Below are 16,650 nucleotides of genomic sequence, written 5' to 3'. Positions count from 1 at the left end.
TCCAATGACCAGGATATCCAAAAGAGTGCTGCTTGGAACCTGGTACAAATGGGGGTGATCAGGTAACTCTTTCAATTTCCGCTTACGGTTTTCTCTTTTCACGGGAACCAAACATTCATCTGGGAGCCCGGGCATGAATTAGAGATGAGTAACAAACACCCTCACACTGTGCTCTGAATCTCTCCTTTGCTCTGATATTTAAGGCTTTGTACAGAGTCTACAACATTGTGCCTGACACATCCACCTCTATTACAATGAGTTCTCTCTCCAGTGGCTCCTTATAGCCCAAAAAAATCAGCCTGCATGAGGTCTGTTACTCCTGTTCCCCAAACAAGCATAAATAGGCATGAATCCCAGATGGGGGCTGTGCTTGAACCGATATCCCCAGGACAAATGAGTCTAAGATAATTAGAATCTAGCAGGATTAGGAGTTATTGTGCATCAGAACTCATCCCATGTGTATTATTTTCCTCTAGGTTAAAAATTATCAGGGCCCCTGGCTGGCTCAGTCGGTAGAGCGTGAGACTCTTGATCTCCGGGCTGTGAGTTAGCGTGATCCCCACGTTGAGCATGAGCCTACTTAAAAAAATTAGCCTATGAATTCTTGCTGTCCATGCTGATTGTGGCAGGATAGCCACGCGGGAGCCGGTATGCCCTTTACCCTTTACTGCTATTAGTGCTACTGGGGCCAGATGGCCAGGTTGCCCACCCGACAATGCACTGACGGCTCTTTTCCATTCACGCTCCTGATCACGTGCCAGGGAAAGGGTTGGCTAAAGGGAGGTGAGATGTGTGTGGAGGCGGAACACTTTTCCAATCCTTATGCTCCGTTTTACCTTGTCCCAGAAGGATGACTTATTGTAGCTTGTTTTGAGGCAATACAACTGATTTCTGTTATTTGCAGTAGTCATACTCTGTAAAATCACTGCCAATGCTGAGTGATAGCTCCTAGGAGAAACACAGAGTAAGGTTCCCTGTTAGCCTCTGGTCGCGACGTTTTATTATCCAATCAATACGTGACCTTGTTAGGTGTGTGTTTCTGTTTAAAGATACCTTATTTGGTACATGCTGTAGATTGATTAACAGTAAGCTCACAGCTAACAGCTCTATAACTTCTATGTGAACAAGCTTACCTAACACGTGTATTTTTTCCGTAGGGCATCACAGCTTTCTTTGCTCAGGAACACTGAGCTGCACTGTGGCGCTCTGATTGTGTGATATTTTAATCAGTGAAATTACCAACACAAAGCACAAAAATGCGGAAGGGGCGGCACTAAGTAGGCTGTGAAAAGGACACTAGTTTACAGTATGAAACAAGAAGGCAGAGAATCTGGTGGTGCAGATTCTTCCAAGCCACTCGGCAAGTGTCCATGAACGAGCAAAAAGCAAAATCAGCAAGTGCTGATTTTGGGGTCACAAATTAATTTTAGTGAGTAGACCAATTTGCGAATACAGAATCCAGGAATAATGAATGGGCATCAACTGTATATCAACCTCTGGTAGAGTACATAGGTAGGAATTCAGCTCTTTGGAATCTCATGTACACATATACACATCATGGGTATATGTACGCATCGTACACCCATCATGGGTATGTACTCAATGAAATCAAGTTTCTAAGGAACAAAACTACATGTGGTAAAGTGAATTGTGATCTGGCTTCTAATGTGAATGTTGGTCTATTTGTCAGCTCCGTCTCTGCCTTCACCTTATCTGGCAACTTCTTTTTTTTTTGTTGTTTAATTTTGTTTTACATTTTATTTATTTTTGAGAGAGAGAGAGACAGAGCATAAGTGGGGGAGGGGCAGAGACAGAGGGAGACACAGAATCCAGAGCAGGCTCCAGGCTCTGAGCTATCAGCACAGAGCCTGACGCAGGGCTCTGTGAATCTCCAGATCATGACCTGAGCCGAAGTCAAACGCTTAACCCACTGAACCACCCAGGCGCCCCTGTCTGGCAATTTCTTATCTTTACATCCTACAGAAAAACGTGAACTAATCCATGCTTGAGCTCCATTCCCTGTAGTTGATGTGACAGTTACCAAGATATCTGGGCTGCATTTAGGTTTTGGTTATGAAAGATGAACTTATAGGTGCCTTGCCTGAGAATAGCCTAAGAGACCACCATATATGACTGTGCATATCCAATAGAGGTCAATACGTGCTGTGTCTGTTTCTCTCCACCTTTGGGTCTTTGGCGCACTACCTCTCTTTCTGTACGTTTCTCTATATAGTCTCTGTATTTGTGAACCTGATACTTTGTCCTGTGCTGCCTCTTTTTCAGAATGTCTAAGGCAGTGGGAATGCAGTGGCATGTTGGGGGGGGGGGTGGCTGTACAGATGGAAGGAAGAAAATGATATATCAATGATCAAAAGTCACTATCGGACAAAAACAACCATTAGAATTATTAAATAGTCGACAAAAGTATAAAATCTATTGACCATTTTTCTGGGTCTGTCTCTCAGTTTTTCAGGAGCTCCGTGAGTCATACTAAGGCACAGCTGCCTTTAAGGTCCAGATTCTTCATCCCTGGGGTGGCCGGGTCAGGCAGGATTGCCTCGAGGCAGGATTACACCCTTGGGGCAGATTTTAAAGCATCGAGATCACTTCCTCTATTTCTTTACTATCCAATCACTTATACAAGAAGGCAAGGAAGTGAGTATTTAGTAAATGTCCCTAACTCCTACCAAACTGAATTCCCTGAAGTTTCCTTCTCACTGGATTTCTTATCTCCATTCTTAGACTTAATCTTCCAGGAACACCTTCCCCCAATCTCTGTGAATGTCCAAATACCACCCTGTACTTAAGGCCCCATTTAAACACTATTTCTTTTATGAACTTGTCTTTGATGCCCTCAGGTGAAAGCAGTCCTTCTCTCTGTGATCTCCCACAGCTCATTATCAGTGCCTCTCCCACAGCATTTATCAATCTTCAGCATATACACTTATCTATGTATTTATGCCATCTCCCATACTTGAATATCAGCTCCTGGGGGACTGGGGAGGGTATGTTTCAAAGCCAAGTTGACTGCAGCTTTACCTCCAGGGTTTGCAGTAAACCGTGAAATCCACCTGGCTAAAGGCTGGAGGACAAGGCTCCGGAAGCTCTCAAAGTTTCTCGTATGGAAGATTCTAAGGCAAAGTAAAGTTTAAAAGATCATCCTAGCACAGAAATGAAACACAATAAATGCCTTATTTCAGTTTTAGTTTTTGATTTTTACTACAATTAATAACATAGATGTTGATGGTAGCTGCATTGGTTGTTAACCACTGTTCTTGCCTTCTAAAAGAACAAGACTGCTGAAAAACCAAATTATCTAATTTTCGTAGTAAATTAGGTAATATCGTTGCCTTACTCTTTTCTAATATAAATGTCTATTTCTATTGCTGCTTTAAAGGACAATATCCAACTTTTAAAAATGGATGTGATTTTCAGTTCAGCTTTCAGTCTGAACCTTACTGAGGGCAAATGAAATTTTAACAAGCTAGAAAAATCTAACCAATAGAATTAGGTTCTATCAGTAACTAACTTTTGTCCAAGGAAAATATTTGTTAAAATATGTTTGAAAAAAAAAAAATCAAAGCTAAATGGGCACCTAGAAATTACCCTGATCAAGACAAGTCAGAGTTTTATATTGAAGATGTATACTTTGTCTTTAGAAAAACCAGGCAGCTCTATGTTCTTAGGGAGGGCTAATTGAAGGTTGCAATTCTTTGTTATTCTAAAAAAAAAAAAAAACAAACAAAACAAGAAAAAAACCTCTTGTGTTCCCATTGAAAAAGAAAATGAAGAACCCTAAAGACCAGCTGGAAAAGTTCAAAAGAGGTCTTTTCATCAAACCCTTAATGGCTTTAGTGTCAGGGTTTGGGGACAAAGCCTATGGGAGTGTGGTTATCAGCTGGCAGGCACCTGTCGTATGGATTTATGACACAGTTAGGGACTTTAGCTTGTCTCCAGTGACACGCTGAGACTCATTCTTTGTGCATCACAGATGACAGAGTCTGTTTTAGGAACTGAAATAAGTAGCAAAATAATAAATTAAAATCAGAAATAAAAGTAAAATTAAATCATAAAATAAGTAATAAGTGAAATTGAAGTGAAAAATTGTCAGTTTAAGTTAATTTCACATTCAGTAAGCTGCAGCTATTGGTATTAAAAGTATTAACACTTATTTCCCATAGAGTAAGGTGCTAGAGGAGTTTATGTGGCAGGTGATGAATGAATATATGTTGGGTCTTTTCATTCTTTAGATGAAATACAGAGTTCAATTGTGCAAGGTCAGTTTTAATAAAAAGAATTACAGTAAACGGCAGCTTAGTTCCTCAGATCCCTGTACCTCTCCTGCATGAGTAGTGCCTAAGATTTTACAAATTCCAAAATGCAGTAGGATTCATATGTACAAAAAATCAGAGGTTATGTAGCATTTAATTTATTCAGCATTAAACTTTATACACTTAACTTCCTATTCTCTAGCAAGATACCTACTTAGCCCAGATTTAGAGTGAAAGCTAAGCATCTAAAACAATTACCTTAGAGCATGTCACTGTCTCGCAAAGCCAAGTTTCTCGGTACTGTTTCTGAATTTTATTTCAAACAAAATCTCAAAGCCACAGACATATGAAATCCTGGCAAACTTGTTCAGCTGTGTGTCACCTGAAACCCTTGATTAACCAGTAACCTGGCACCTTCATCTTTCCGGAACATAAGCACCAACCCAATAATGAGTTTTATAAATTTGTAAGGAGAGATGAAGTTACCTATTCCTAAGACCGTCCAAGCTATTTCATAATGCAGTGGAAGGGTTAAACGGGCCTGGAGTCATCAATAACCCCTGGAGGTGTCATTGAGATAAATACAAATCCCAGCGATTCACATTCGTGGGTAATCGTTTAAAGCCTTTACACAGTGTTTAAGAATAGAAGTATGCAGAACATTTTAGAAAGGGCGTTATTAAAAACAATTCCTCTTTTTGTAATATAAGAAAAAGACTCAGTACTGAAAGAGTTATGTTACATTTATGCAGGACATTGATATTGCCTGAGAAGTGAAGCGCTACTGAATTTCTTTCAACAGAGACGTTAGAGTGTCTTAATTCATTTAGTAGGTGTTCCTGTAACAGTTAAGCAAAATGGGCTAGATCATGTGTTGCAATCGGGACAGACCAAGTGAACAGACACAAAAGTAGACATATATAGGATATGAGGTTATGGAAAGCACTGTGGAGAAAAATTAATGAGAATAAAGGGCTAGAGCATGCTGCGGTTTGCACTAGGGCTCACTGTTTTATACAGAGTGTGAAGGGAAGGCCTCCTTGACTCAGTATTCTTAAAACATGTAATATTTAGAAGTGTGATGTTTTCTGGAATATTTAAGGAGAGGATTAGAATCAGATCTCACAATTAGCTAAAAAGTGTCAAAAAATTTAGAGAAATAGAGAAACTGTGTTTAGTGATGTCTTCTTGGGTATAGGGGAAAGAGATAGGAATAAAATATTCAGAACTGTCAACTAAAATTCATTTGTTGAGCACAAGAGTTACTAAAGAGGTCAGGTGTTATTAGTCACAAGTCAAAACTGAAGTATGTGCTTTGTGTAAGCTGAAAACTGTTATGAACAAAAAAGGAATAAAACAAGCAGGAGTCACAAATTAGCCACTCTAGGCCTAAAAATCATACTTATGACACAGGTTTCTTCAATCCTCATTGTGTTGCAGACACTACTTGGAACTTGGAGACTAGGATGAATTTCACCAGCACCTGTCCCGAGGAGGTCAGACAGTTAGAAGAAACACACACAGGCATGCAGATAAATAATTACAGTTACTGTGGGGCACCCAAGTGGCTCAGTTGGTTAAGTGTCAGACTCTTGGTTTCCACTCAGGTCACGATCTCAAGGTTTTGTGGGTTTGGGGCTCCTGGGTGGCTCAGTCGGTTAAGCGTCCAACTTCGGCTCAGATCATGATCTCACGGTTTGTGAGTCTGAGCCCTGCATCGGGCTCTGTGTTGACAGCTCAGAGCCTGGAGCCTGCTTCAGATTCTGTGTCTCCCTCTCTGCAACCCCCCCCCCCCCCGCTTTGTTCAGAAAATGCTGAGAAGTTGAGTGTGTCTGGATGTTTCTGTATAGAAGGCTGGAGGTGTTAGGATGAAGAAGGAATGGCTTGGTAGAGCCTGACAAGAAGTACAAGAAGTTTGGAATAAAATCTGGCCCGTGATGGAGCCACAATGTAAATGAGAAGGAAGAGAGAAGTGTGGCACAAAGATGTTGTCCTGTAATAATTAGTTGAAAGATCAGAAATGTTTAGTGCAAGTGATCAAATGTTATTCTAGTCTTATCTATTACATTCTATGAGAAATGTTCCAAGTAACAGAACACAAACACAAGAGCTTAAAAAATCTTTAAATATCTTTAAAGGCAATAAAACCAAGGGTTGGCAATAGTAAAAGAATGAATGGCCACTCTGACTCCCCGACAAAAATCAGTATAATGTAGTACAATTATTAAATTTGTACAATTAAGCAAGATGAGGGGATGTCTGCTAACGTGCAAAACCGCAGAGGAATCTGTGAGTGAATCACACCCAGATCAGAGGCTGGAGTCGGCGCCGGAGAGGCTTCATGAAGGAGGTGGTTAAGGGAGCCTGCAAGGAGTGGAAAATGTGAGCAGAAGAATGATGGGCCATCATTTTAGGCCAGAGGACAGAGGGGACAGGAGGAGTGGCTGAGGCTGGCAAATCCATGGGGCAGCGGGCTCTTGGCTGGATCTGGGAGTGAGCGAGTGCATCAGGGATAAGACAGGGTAGGTCAAGGCCAAACTGGAAATCCGCAAGGAAGGCCTGCCTTGACGCCTGCGACAGCTGGCGGGAACCAGGCAGAGGGGAGCCAGGCGCAAGGGGACTTCGGGCGGATTACCGGGAGTCCGGCAGGGGGCGCGTGGGCTGGATGTGAGCATGCGCGGTGTGGCAGGGGGACGGGCGAGCTAACTTTTGTGGAATGATGCAATCGATGCGCTACAGCGTGCCGCGCGCCTGCGTGGGTCATCGCCCTTCGTTCTCACGCCGGACGCAGGCGTTAATTAATATTACCTTCCCTTGACTCTCCACATGAGGAAACAGAGGTCTAGGGAAGAAATTTGTTGAAAGTCAGACAGCAGATGAAAGACGAAGTAGGCCTTACACTTCAGGCCCAGCCATGGGCCCTCCTCGCGAAGACGGCACCGTGTGGAGGAGATGGTAGGCATGATACGTTCCTAAGGACAAAATGGATGAACTTCCTGCCCTCTGATCTATTTATATTTGTAAAAATTAACCAAAACATGGAAAGGTCCATAGTCCCGTCCATGTAACACACGAAGGAGGTCCACATCTGTGATGCCTCATTTTACGTAGCTACGACATTCACAGCTTCAACGCCTTGTGTTTCTGTCTTTAGGTGTTTTAAGTTTTCCACTAAGAATGTCACATTTATTGTTCAGTGGCCCAATAGTATCTCATTGATTTGATGCACCCCAAAAACTCAAAAGTTGTTTTGTTTGGGTGCCTATTATAGAAAATATTGAAATGAAGGATTCCTTACAAATATCTTTTTGCTTCTCTTGAAGCAAAAATTCACAGAAGGACTTACAAGATCAAACGGTACGAACCGAACATCTTTTTGTCTCTTGCCTGCGTTTTGCCATGTAGCTGCCTGAAAGGCTCGTGCTAATTTACAATTCAAACAGCAATAAACAGCAAAACCAATTTCCCTATATAATCTCTGCTGCACTGGGTATTTTCTCTTTCATCTTCGGTACATGTTGGTTGATAACTCAAAGTCACTGCAACTTTTCTTAAAAATTTCTGGCAGAGATGGACATTTTTTCACGTGCTTGTTCAGTCACTATGTTTCTCTTTGTGCAGATTTTTTGCCCTCCGTCTATTGAAATCATGATGTTTTCCTGTTTCGCTTCTCCTTCTCTAGAGTAGCTCTCTCTACGTGAACTCAGAAAAGAAGAAATTAGAATTAAAATGGTGCCTCTAGCTGTGTTTGTTACTTGGGCTTTTTTCCACCCTCTTCCAGAAAGACTTAAAAGAAATTACCAATGCCTTTGTTTATAAACTTCACTTTACTCTGAAATAATTGGTGTAGATCAAAGGAAATGGAAGGATACTGCAGAGTGATCAGCTGATAACCATTTCTCCTTTCATTTTCCTTGCCTAGCAGCTTTCACATTAGAGAGATCACACACAGTTTGTTTTCTCCTGATAGGCAGCCAGCTCCATTTTGGTGGGGAGGTGGGAGGAGAGAGCCTTATCTTGAGAACAGAATGGAATCAATGAAAAGAGCTGTCTGTTTGCTCTAAAGAATGGAGTGGAGTATAGTGGGGAAGGGAGGCGGAGAAGGGATATTTGTTTTTTCTTAAGTGGTTATAATTAAAGCCTTCCATCCAATTGCTCGGTGAACCAGAGAAAGGTATTTGTGAAGTTGTATGTGTGTTTTTAACATCCAAATGAGCCTTGAAGCCTTCTTTATAGAAGAAAACTTGCTCTCCAGCGGCACCTTGTGGAACGTGGGTCGTCCTGCAACTTGGATAGTTGTACGTTTAAAGAAAATTGCTGCTGGTAGTTGTGTGATTCTTCCCCATTACCCACTTTGCCTTCTAAAGATCAAGGGATTTTGTGAAGGATGTCAGCTATCGAATTTCTGTACAACAATCGCTGAACAGTAAGCTGTCCTCCAGGTATGTATTATGGAGTTGCATGTCAAACCAAGTGGCTATAATGATTCTTAATGTTGTATCATCCAAATACTCTGTGGAAATTTTAAGGCCATTCATTCAAGAAAGCACTAATTTGGGGGCTTTAAATTTTTGTTTTCTAGGCGGAAACAAATTAACCAAACAGCATTTTCGTCTGAATTGGGCATGGATCTCGTTTGAAAAGGAATATTACCTGATCAATGAGGATTCCAAATTTCTAGATGTCGTTCTTAAACGCAGAGGTTACTTGGGAGAGACTTCATTTATAAGTAAGTTTAATCGACATTTGTGTTCCAAAATCCCCCTTTGTTCCTAGCAAATGTCCATAATTTTACAATGATTAAAATATGTTTAGTTTACTGCTCTAGTTTTAAAGTTTAAGGAGATGTTGACATTTAAAGGTTCTTTGACTGCTTCAGAAACATGCCAAGAGTTTTGTGTCAAAGCTAAATCATAGAGACAAAAGGCTATAAAAATAGGAAATGTGTAACCGAATATATATATACCTCTTCAAACCTTCTACCTACATATGATCTTTCTCTGATATAAATAACTTCATAAAAATGGCGGTAATCGCTCATAGGTTAAAATTTTTTAAATGTCAATAGACCTTAGAAGAGGTTTAGGGGAATGTGTAATCTAACCATAGTATAAAACTCTGCAGAAATGCCAGTGGCCAGTGTAAAACATATATGAGGGCAACTTTAATAATAAGGGGTGAAAAACTATTCAGTAATCTATTAGACATTGACGTGTAATTTACTATTTGTTGCATTTGAATGCTCTGGTAGGTCACAAAAAGTCCAAGAACCCCAACTCTACATAAAAGCTCTACTTAAAAGATGCACATTGTGACTTTTCTTCAGAACCAATGCTCAGGCGTTAAATACTAATCATTTTCTGCTGCTTTACTCTTTTAAATAAAACTGGAAGTCAAAAGCAAAGACTAAAGCCTTTTTACAAGTCCAGTTCAAGCTAACATATAACATCTAGGCTGATAGAATTTTCATGAGGTAAAAGAGCTTTCACTGAGTGAGAATATCAGCTAAGATAGGAATCTAGGAAAATGTTGGCAATAAAAAATAAAAGCTTGCTAATCCTGTGTTTGTCTGCAAAACAATTACTTGAAATTTTACTGGCCCATGAAATTCAAAAAGCATTAAAGAGTAGATCCCTATACACACACACACACACACACGTACACACACATACCACATACAATACCTTTGCCACAGCCACAATCTGCCCCCACCAGGCTCCCCCCTGATATTTGGATGCCGGGTATTAATTACTCCTTATTTTTAAAGTGCTTTTTGTTTTGGGGGCACCTGGGTGGCTCTGTCGGTTGAGTGTCTGGCTTCAGGTCATGATCTCATGCACCGTGAGTTTGAGCCCTGTATTCAACTCTCTGCTATCACCGCAGAGCCCGCTTTAAATCCTCTGTCTCCCTCTCTCTGCCCCTCCCCTGCTCATTCTCTCTCTCTCTCTGTCTCTCAAAAATAAATAAACATTAAAAAAATTTTGGAAGTGCTTTTTGTTTTTTAAGCATGTAAGAGAGATTTTCACACCACTCTCTGCTGACCCCGTCAGGTTATTGGCTCCAGGGTAGTTGGTCCACCTGCGGACCTTGTGCTGCTCTGCTTCCGTCTTTTTTTTAAATTTTTTTTAATGTTTATTTATTTTTGACAGAGAGAGAGAGAGAGAGAGAGAGAGCGTGCGCATGAGCGGGGGAGGGGCAGAGAGAGAGGGAGAGACAGAATCCGAAACAGGCTCCAGGCTCAGCTGTCAGCACAGAGCCCGACGCAGGGCTCGAACTCACGGATCGTGAGATCATGACCTGAGCCGAAGTCAGATGCTCAAACGACTGAGCCACCCAGGCGCCACCCCCCCCCCCTTTTTTTTTTCATGTTTTGCTCTGCTTCCCTCTTGATTTGCACATGCCTCCTCTTGGCTGCCATTTACACTCTCTTTGTCTAACCTTCTAAAGCATAGTGAATGCTCTTGGTGCTCTCTCTCTTTGGAAGCATGTTTTCTTTGCACACACACGCGTGCTCTGCAGGTCAGGAATCTGATCCTGTCTTACTTATTATCCGTGAGAGATTAGCCTTAACTGGACTTTGTGCTTGAAAGTATGCGGGAAATAATAACTGAGACACAGAGAACCTCAGCAATTCTTAAGGATGCCTTCATCCATTTGCATTTTGCCAGAATTCCTGGTGGGTATGTTTAACTACTCACTTCCACTGAAAGTAATGGGAAAGTTAATGGTTGAAAGATTTTTTAAAGCTATCTTTTCTCATTTTTCTCTTCCTTTTCTTTTTTAAAGCCGAATCCTAAAATGTCAAACAAGGGCTCTTTTTTTCTCCTAGCATTATTTTTTCAGCGAACTATGATTTCCTGCATGTGGAGATGAGCACCAGCCATTCTACAAAGGTTCTTTAGCTCTACTTGGTTAACCTCACACGTTACTTAGTAACCTGGGGAGATAGGAAGTTGGAAAGACTTCTGTGTGTGGCCCACACCCATCAATCATTCAAGAGATAATAGACTTCAAGCTGGGAGGGAGAATGGAAGTCAGATTAAAGAGGAGGGAAGCCTGGAAGAAGTTCTACAATGAATGTGTTTCATGTTACTGTTTCCTGAAACCTCCACTGTCACTTACAAGCTTCTAGAATTAGATCGTTTGCATATCTAGAGGCAGACTATCACTTAAGTTCAGGAGCATAGTTAGGAGGCCATGGATCACATGAAATTTATATAAGTGTTTTCTCAGAGATGATTATTAATTTTATAACCAGTATAATCCATTAACAAATTAAATATGTGTTTGCATTTCATAAGAGTATTGGAATTTCAAAGATCTTACTGCTACCAGCTATTGTGAATTTACTAAATAAAAGATACTTCGTTAGGCACACTAAGTACGTTACCTTAGTCTTTTTCTCCTTACGACTTACTTTACTCGCTAATTCAACCTCACATTTTCTTGAGTGGCTTACTCAGTGCCAGCCACTGTGTTACATACTGGACTATGAAGTGACAATAATGATGGCTAAAATGTATTGAGTTCTTCTTATGTGCCAGCCCCAGTTCCCAATACCTTACATAGTCAACCGTGTGAGAGGAGTGTCATTATATCCCCCATGATGCAGGTAAAGAAACAGAGAGGTTGTCATCCTCCCAAAGCTACTAAGGAGCAGAGCTGAGATTTGGCCCCAGGGGTAACTTTCTTAACTACCACACTATGGTGCTTCTGAAATCCCCCATAACAGAGGAAGTTCATAACCTGCCTGTGGTCCCATGACCACTACGTGGCCAAGGTAGGATATGATCTGTTCTCTCATTCCAAAAGTGCCTTGCTTACCCTCCATGCCATTTTTCCACACCAGAGGAAGAGCTGCAATTGTGGTTTTGCTTAGGAAATCAAAGGAATATGGTTTGTCTAATAATTAGTTCTCTTTGAAAAAATAAAAGCATAAACTTAAGCCCAATTTATAAGCTTTTTGATTTCTAGAATTTTTTGCCCCATCTAATAATGTTATTTATAATAGGTATGATTTACCAGCTGAATATTTGTACCTCCAATTAAGAGCATGTTTTGAACGTTGTGTGTACTTTGCTGTCTCATCTACCATGTTAGATTAAAGCGTGGACTAATTAATCTGTGTCCTCCATAGTCTACACACCATTTCTTCATCCTTTGTTAAAATGGGCACCTAGGGGGCGCCTGGGTGGCTCTGTCGGTTAAGCGTCCAACTTCAGCTCAGGTCATGATCTCATGGTTCTTGAGTTCAAGCTCCACGTCAGGCTCTGTGCTGACAGCTCAGAGCCTGGATCCTGCTTCAATTCTGTGTCTCCCTCTCTCTCTCTGCCCCTCCCCACTCATACTCTGTCTCTCTCCCTCTCTCAAAAATAAATAACCATTAAAAAAAATTTTTTTAGGGGGGCCTGGGTGGCTCAGTCGGTTAAGTGTCCAACTTTGGCTCAGGTCATGATCTCACAGTCCATGAGTTCAAGCCCCGCGTCAGGCTCTGTGCTGACAGCTCAGAGCCTGGAGCCTGCTTCAGATTCTGTGTCTCCCTCTCTCTCTGCCCCTCCCCTGCTCATGCTCTGTCTCTCTCTGTCTCAAAAATAAAAACGTTAAAAAATTTTTTCTTTAATTTTTAAAAAAATGGGCACCTATGTAAAGGGCCCTATGGAGGTATGAAATATTTAGTATGTGTCCACCTACCCTCAGGTTTAATGCATCTAAGATTTACCTGGATCCTGTTAAAATGTTGATTCTGATTCAGTGGGTCTGGGGTAAGGCCTGGAATTCTGCATTTCTAACAAGCTTTCAGATGTTGTTTATGCTGCTGGTCCATGGATAGTAAGTAACTGTATTCTGTACCAGGATAGACTAACACTACACTCAGAGTAGGTACTGTGTGTTAATTATAAAAAGGAAATCTTTATTTTTGACACAAAACAAGTTTAGTATTCCATCTAAGTCTTATTTTACCCTCTAAAAATATGACACGTCCTTCTTAATTTTACCTCATGTTTGAGAGGCACATGTCTTTTTTCACAAAATAGAAATCCATTCCTCTTTGCTTGGCAAATCAACGATCTTGCCTATTTATAATTTACATCCAATCAGAAATACTTTATAAAGTCCATCTAAAAAAATTATATGTGTTTTTAGCAGCAACCATGAAATTTGGTATGACAGTCTACATTTTATCAGGTTGGATAACTTGATTATCACTTAGTAAGGATGACTAGTTGGAACTAGTGGACATTCCTTGTATTATGCTCATTCCTTTTTTTAAATATTCTTTTATTTACTTTTGAGAGAGAGAGTGCACATGGGAGAGGGACAGAGAGAGAAGGAGAGAGAGAATCCTAAGCAGGCTCCACACTATCAGTGCGGAGGTCGATGCGGGGCTTGAACCCACGAACAGTGAGATCATGACCTGAGCTGAAATCAAGAGTCTGGTTAAGACTCTGGTTAAGACTCTGGTTAAGAGTTGGACGCTTAACTGACTGAGCGGCCCTATACTCATTCCTTTTTATTTTTAAACTGCCTTTTGAATCTCTAAGAAAATAATGCATTGTTGGTGAAACAAAACAAAAGTGGTTATCAGAGAGCAAATAGCAAATTCTTCTGCTGGCCCATGCCACTGTGGATAGATGGGTCAATGAGCAGCATGTGTGCTGGAACCTCATAGAGAATGATTCCTCTCATCATCCATTACCTCGGCAGTGAATCATGGCAGACCCAAGAGGTGTTGACAACCTGTCTGTGTGCATTAGGAACCAAAGAGCTAACGGGAAGTCTGCAACATTCAACAGGATACGTAGTGCTGGAATGCCTGGTTCTGTGCCCTTTTTCCTCCTGATATTAAAAAATCATGTTTTACCTACTATTGAAAAAAAATGAGATATTTTTATCTCAGTTGCTTCTGAGAGCTATAAGACAAAAATACTTTATTAAAAAAAATTTTTTAACATTTATTTATCTTTGAGAGACAGATAGAAACAAAGCAGGGGAGGGGCAGAGAGAGGGAGACACAAAATCTGAAGCAGGCTCCAGGCTCTGAACTGTCAGCACAGAGCCCGATGCAGTGTTCAAACCCAGGAACCGTGAGATCATGAGCTGAACTAAAGTCAGACGCTTAACCGACTGAGCCACCCAGGGGCCCCAAGACAAAAATATTTTAATGAAATATTTATTTTCGTTGTCATTTTAAGATGAAACTAACAGTCAGATGAAAATATTCAGATTCATCTGATGTAAGCACCATTATTTAAAAATAAGGTAATTTTTTCAGTTAAATAAGAAATGCTACAAACACTTTATTTTCAGGCTTAATTCTAATAGTCACAAGATTTTATTTCCCCCCTTTTAAAGCTGTCTTTCCTACAAATTTTTCTCAAAATGCCAATATTTAAAGAAATTTACTTGAAAAGCATTCTTTTTAATGTTTTTTTGAGAGAGAGAGAGAGAGACAGACAGACAGAGCATGAACAGGGGGCAGGGGGGAAACAGAGAGAGAAGGAGACACAGAATCTGAAGGAGACTCCAGACTCCAAGCTATCGGTGCGGAGACCGACATGAGGCTCAAACTCACAACCATGAGATCATGACCTGAGCCAAAGTCAGACGCTTAACTGACTGAGCCACCCAGATGCCCCTATGTGAAAATTATTCTATTAACATGGCTCACTAAGAGGTTTTGATTCAGCACTTAAGGATATACTAGTACAAGTACAAATTAGAACAAGTACAAACTGCAATTTATAATTTTTTGATGACATTGGATTTGTTGACTGTTGACTTTATAGATAACCTGTGACTTGAGAACATGGTATAGTGATGGTGAAGATACTCTTGTAATGTAGTGAGAGACTCAGAGGTCCTTCAGCCTTCCCAGCTAACTGCAATTGACCTTGAGTTGAACCATCAGAGTGAGCCCAACATAGTGCTCATAGCAATCACATATATTTAGCTCTCCAATTCTGTTCACATGGTTTCATGGAATTCTGAAGTGTTACACACACACACACACACACACACACACACAAACCTGGATGTGGTCATATTGACAATCACTGAATTATATTCTTTTAAGGATCTTAGTCCCAGTAAATGTGGAGAGAATATTGTAATTTTTTTTATTATTGGCCATTTACAACTTTGATTATCAAAGAATTCTTGACTCACAGAGTTCCTTATTTTCTAGTTAGAGAATTTTTCTTACGTTTTTATCATATGGCACATGCAGTATAACACATGTAAAAGTAAAAGTGAAGAGTTTTTTGGGGCACCTGGGTGCCTCAGTAGGTTAAGCATCTGACTTTGGTTCAGGCCATGATCTTGCAGTTCATGAGTTCGAGCCCTGCATCGGGCTCTGTGCGGACAGCTCAGAGTCTAGAGCCTGCTTCGGATTCTGTGTCTCCCTCTCTCTTTCTGCCTCTCCCCCACTCATGCTCTGTCTGTCTGTCTCTCTCTAAAAAATAAACAAACATTAAAAAAAATTAAAAAAGTGAAGAGCTTTTAAGACTGAATGAACTGTAGGAATAAGAATATTTGCAACATGAATATTAATTTACTGAGCCTTGCTTTACAAGAGGTTCTAACACAAACACAGTTCAAAGAATATATAGCAAAACCATCATGAGGTAAGAATAGAACAGAATCATGAACCCCCAATACCTACAGTAGAACCCTTTTACTGTGGCACCTGTACCCCAATCGTCCACCTCATGGAATCAAAGCTGGACGTAGTGGCAGGCAGAATAAATAACACACAAAAGGTTAACGACAAGGCAAACTTCAATAATCCAATTAAAAATGAAGCTAAGAAAATGATACCATGTTTTTGTGAAGGTATCGGCACAAGAGATGGGACTGCAGAAAAAGACAAAGACTTCAAGGGCAAAGCACAGAAACAAGTGCAGTTCAACCCAGGCCAGACCAGGGCCACCTGGAGAGTGCGGATCATGAGCGATGGAGAACACGAGCAGTCGGAGACCTTCCAGGTGGTTCTCTCAGAGCCTGTGCTGGCTGCTCTGGAATTCCCTGCAGTGACCACGGTGGAGATTGTTGACCCCGGAGATGGTGAGAGCTGTCGACTTGTTTGTCTCATCGCTGTTGGGTTTTTAATGACAAAATACCTTATAAAGGAAGTTTTAAATTCAGTGTGTGGACTTTCTATGGGGAGAATGTTCTAGACTAATAGTTTCATATTCTCACGTATGCTGATGGGAGAGGGAAGCCAAAAACTAATAAGGGAAGCTATATCATTTCAAGTAAATGAACTACGTAAGCTCATATGAATTATCAGCATGTTCTTTCTCTTACTGTAATTCTGTTCTTTAGAATCAATATTGCTCATCTCATTTTTCTTGAATTAATTCATTACTTTTTAAAGTCT

General features: G+C 40.7%; 1 protein-coding gene across 3 annotated transcripts in view; it reads left to right on the top strand.

Moving 5' to 3' along the window:
- Positions 1-16,650, top strand: part of FREM2 (FRAS1 related extracellular matrix 2) — a 172,154-nt gene that overhangs the window by 65,248 nt on the left and 90,256 nt on the right. For all 3 annotated transcript variants that reach the window (XM_058686767.1, XM_058686776.1, XM_058686785.1), the window contains exons 3-4: positions 8,854-9,000; positions 16,104-16,334. In XM_058686767.1, coding sequence (XP_058542750.1) covers positions 8,854-9,000; positions 16,104-16,334 — 378 coding nt within the window. The remainder of the gene's footprint in view (positions 1-8,853; positions 9,001-16,103; positions 16,335-16,650) is intronic.

This window comes from Neofelis nebulosa, chromosome 1 (genome assembly GCF_028018385.1).
Source record: "Neofelis nebulosa isolate mNeoNeb1 chromosome 1, mNeoNeb1.pri, whole genome shotgun sequence".
Classification (NCBI taxonomy): Eukaryota; Metazoa; Chordata; class Mammalia; order Carnivora; family Felidae; genus Neofelis; species Neofelis nebulosa.
The sequence above is the reverse complement of the archived record's forward strand: the minus strand, read 5'-3'. Positions and strand labels throughout refer to the sequence as shown.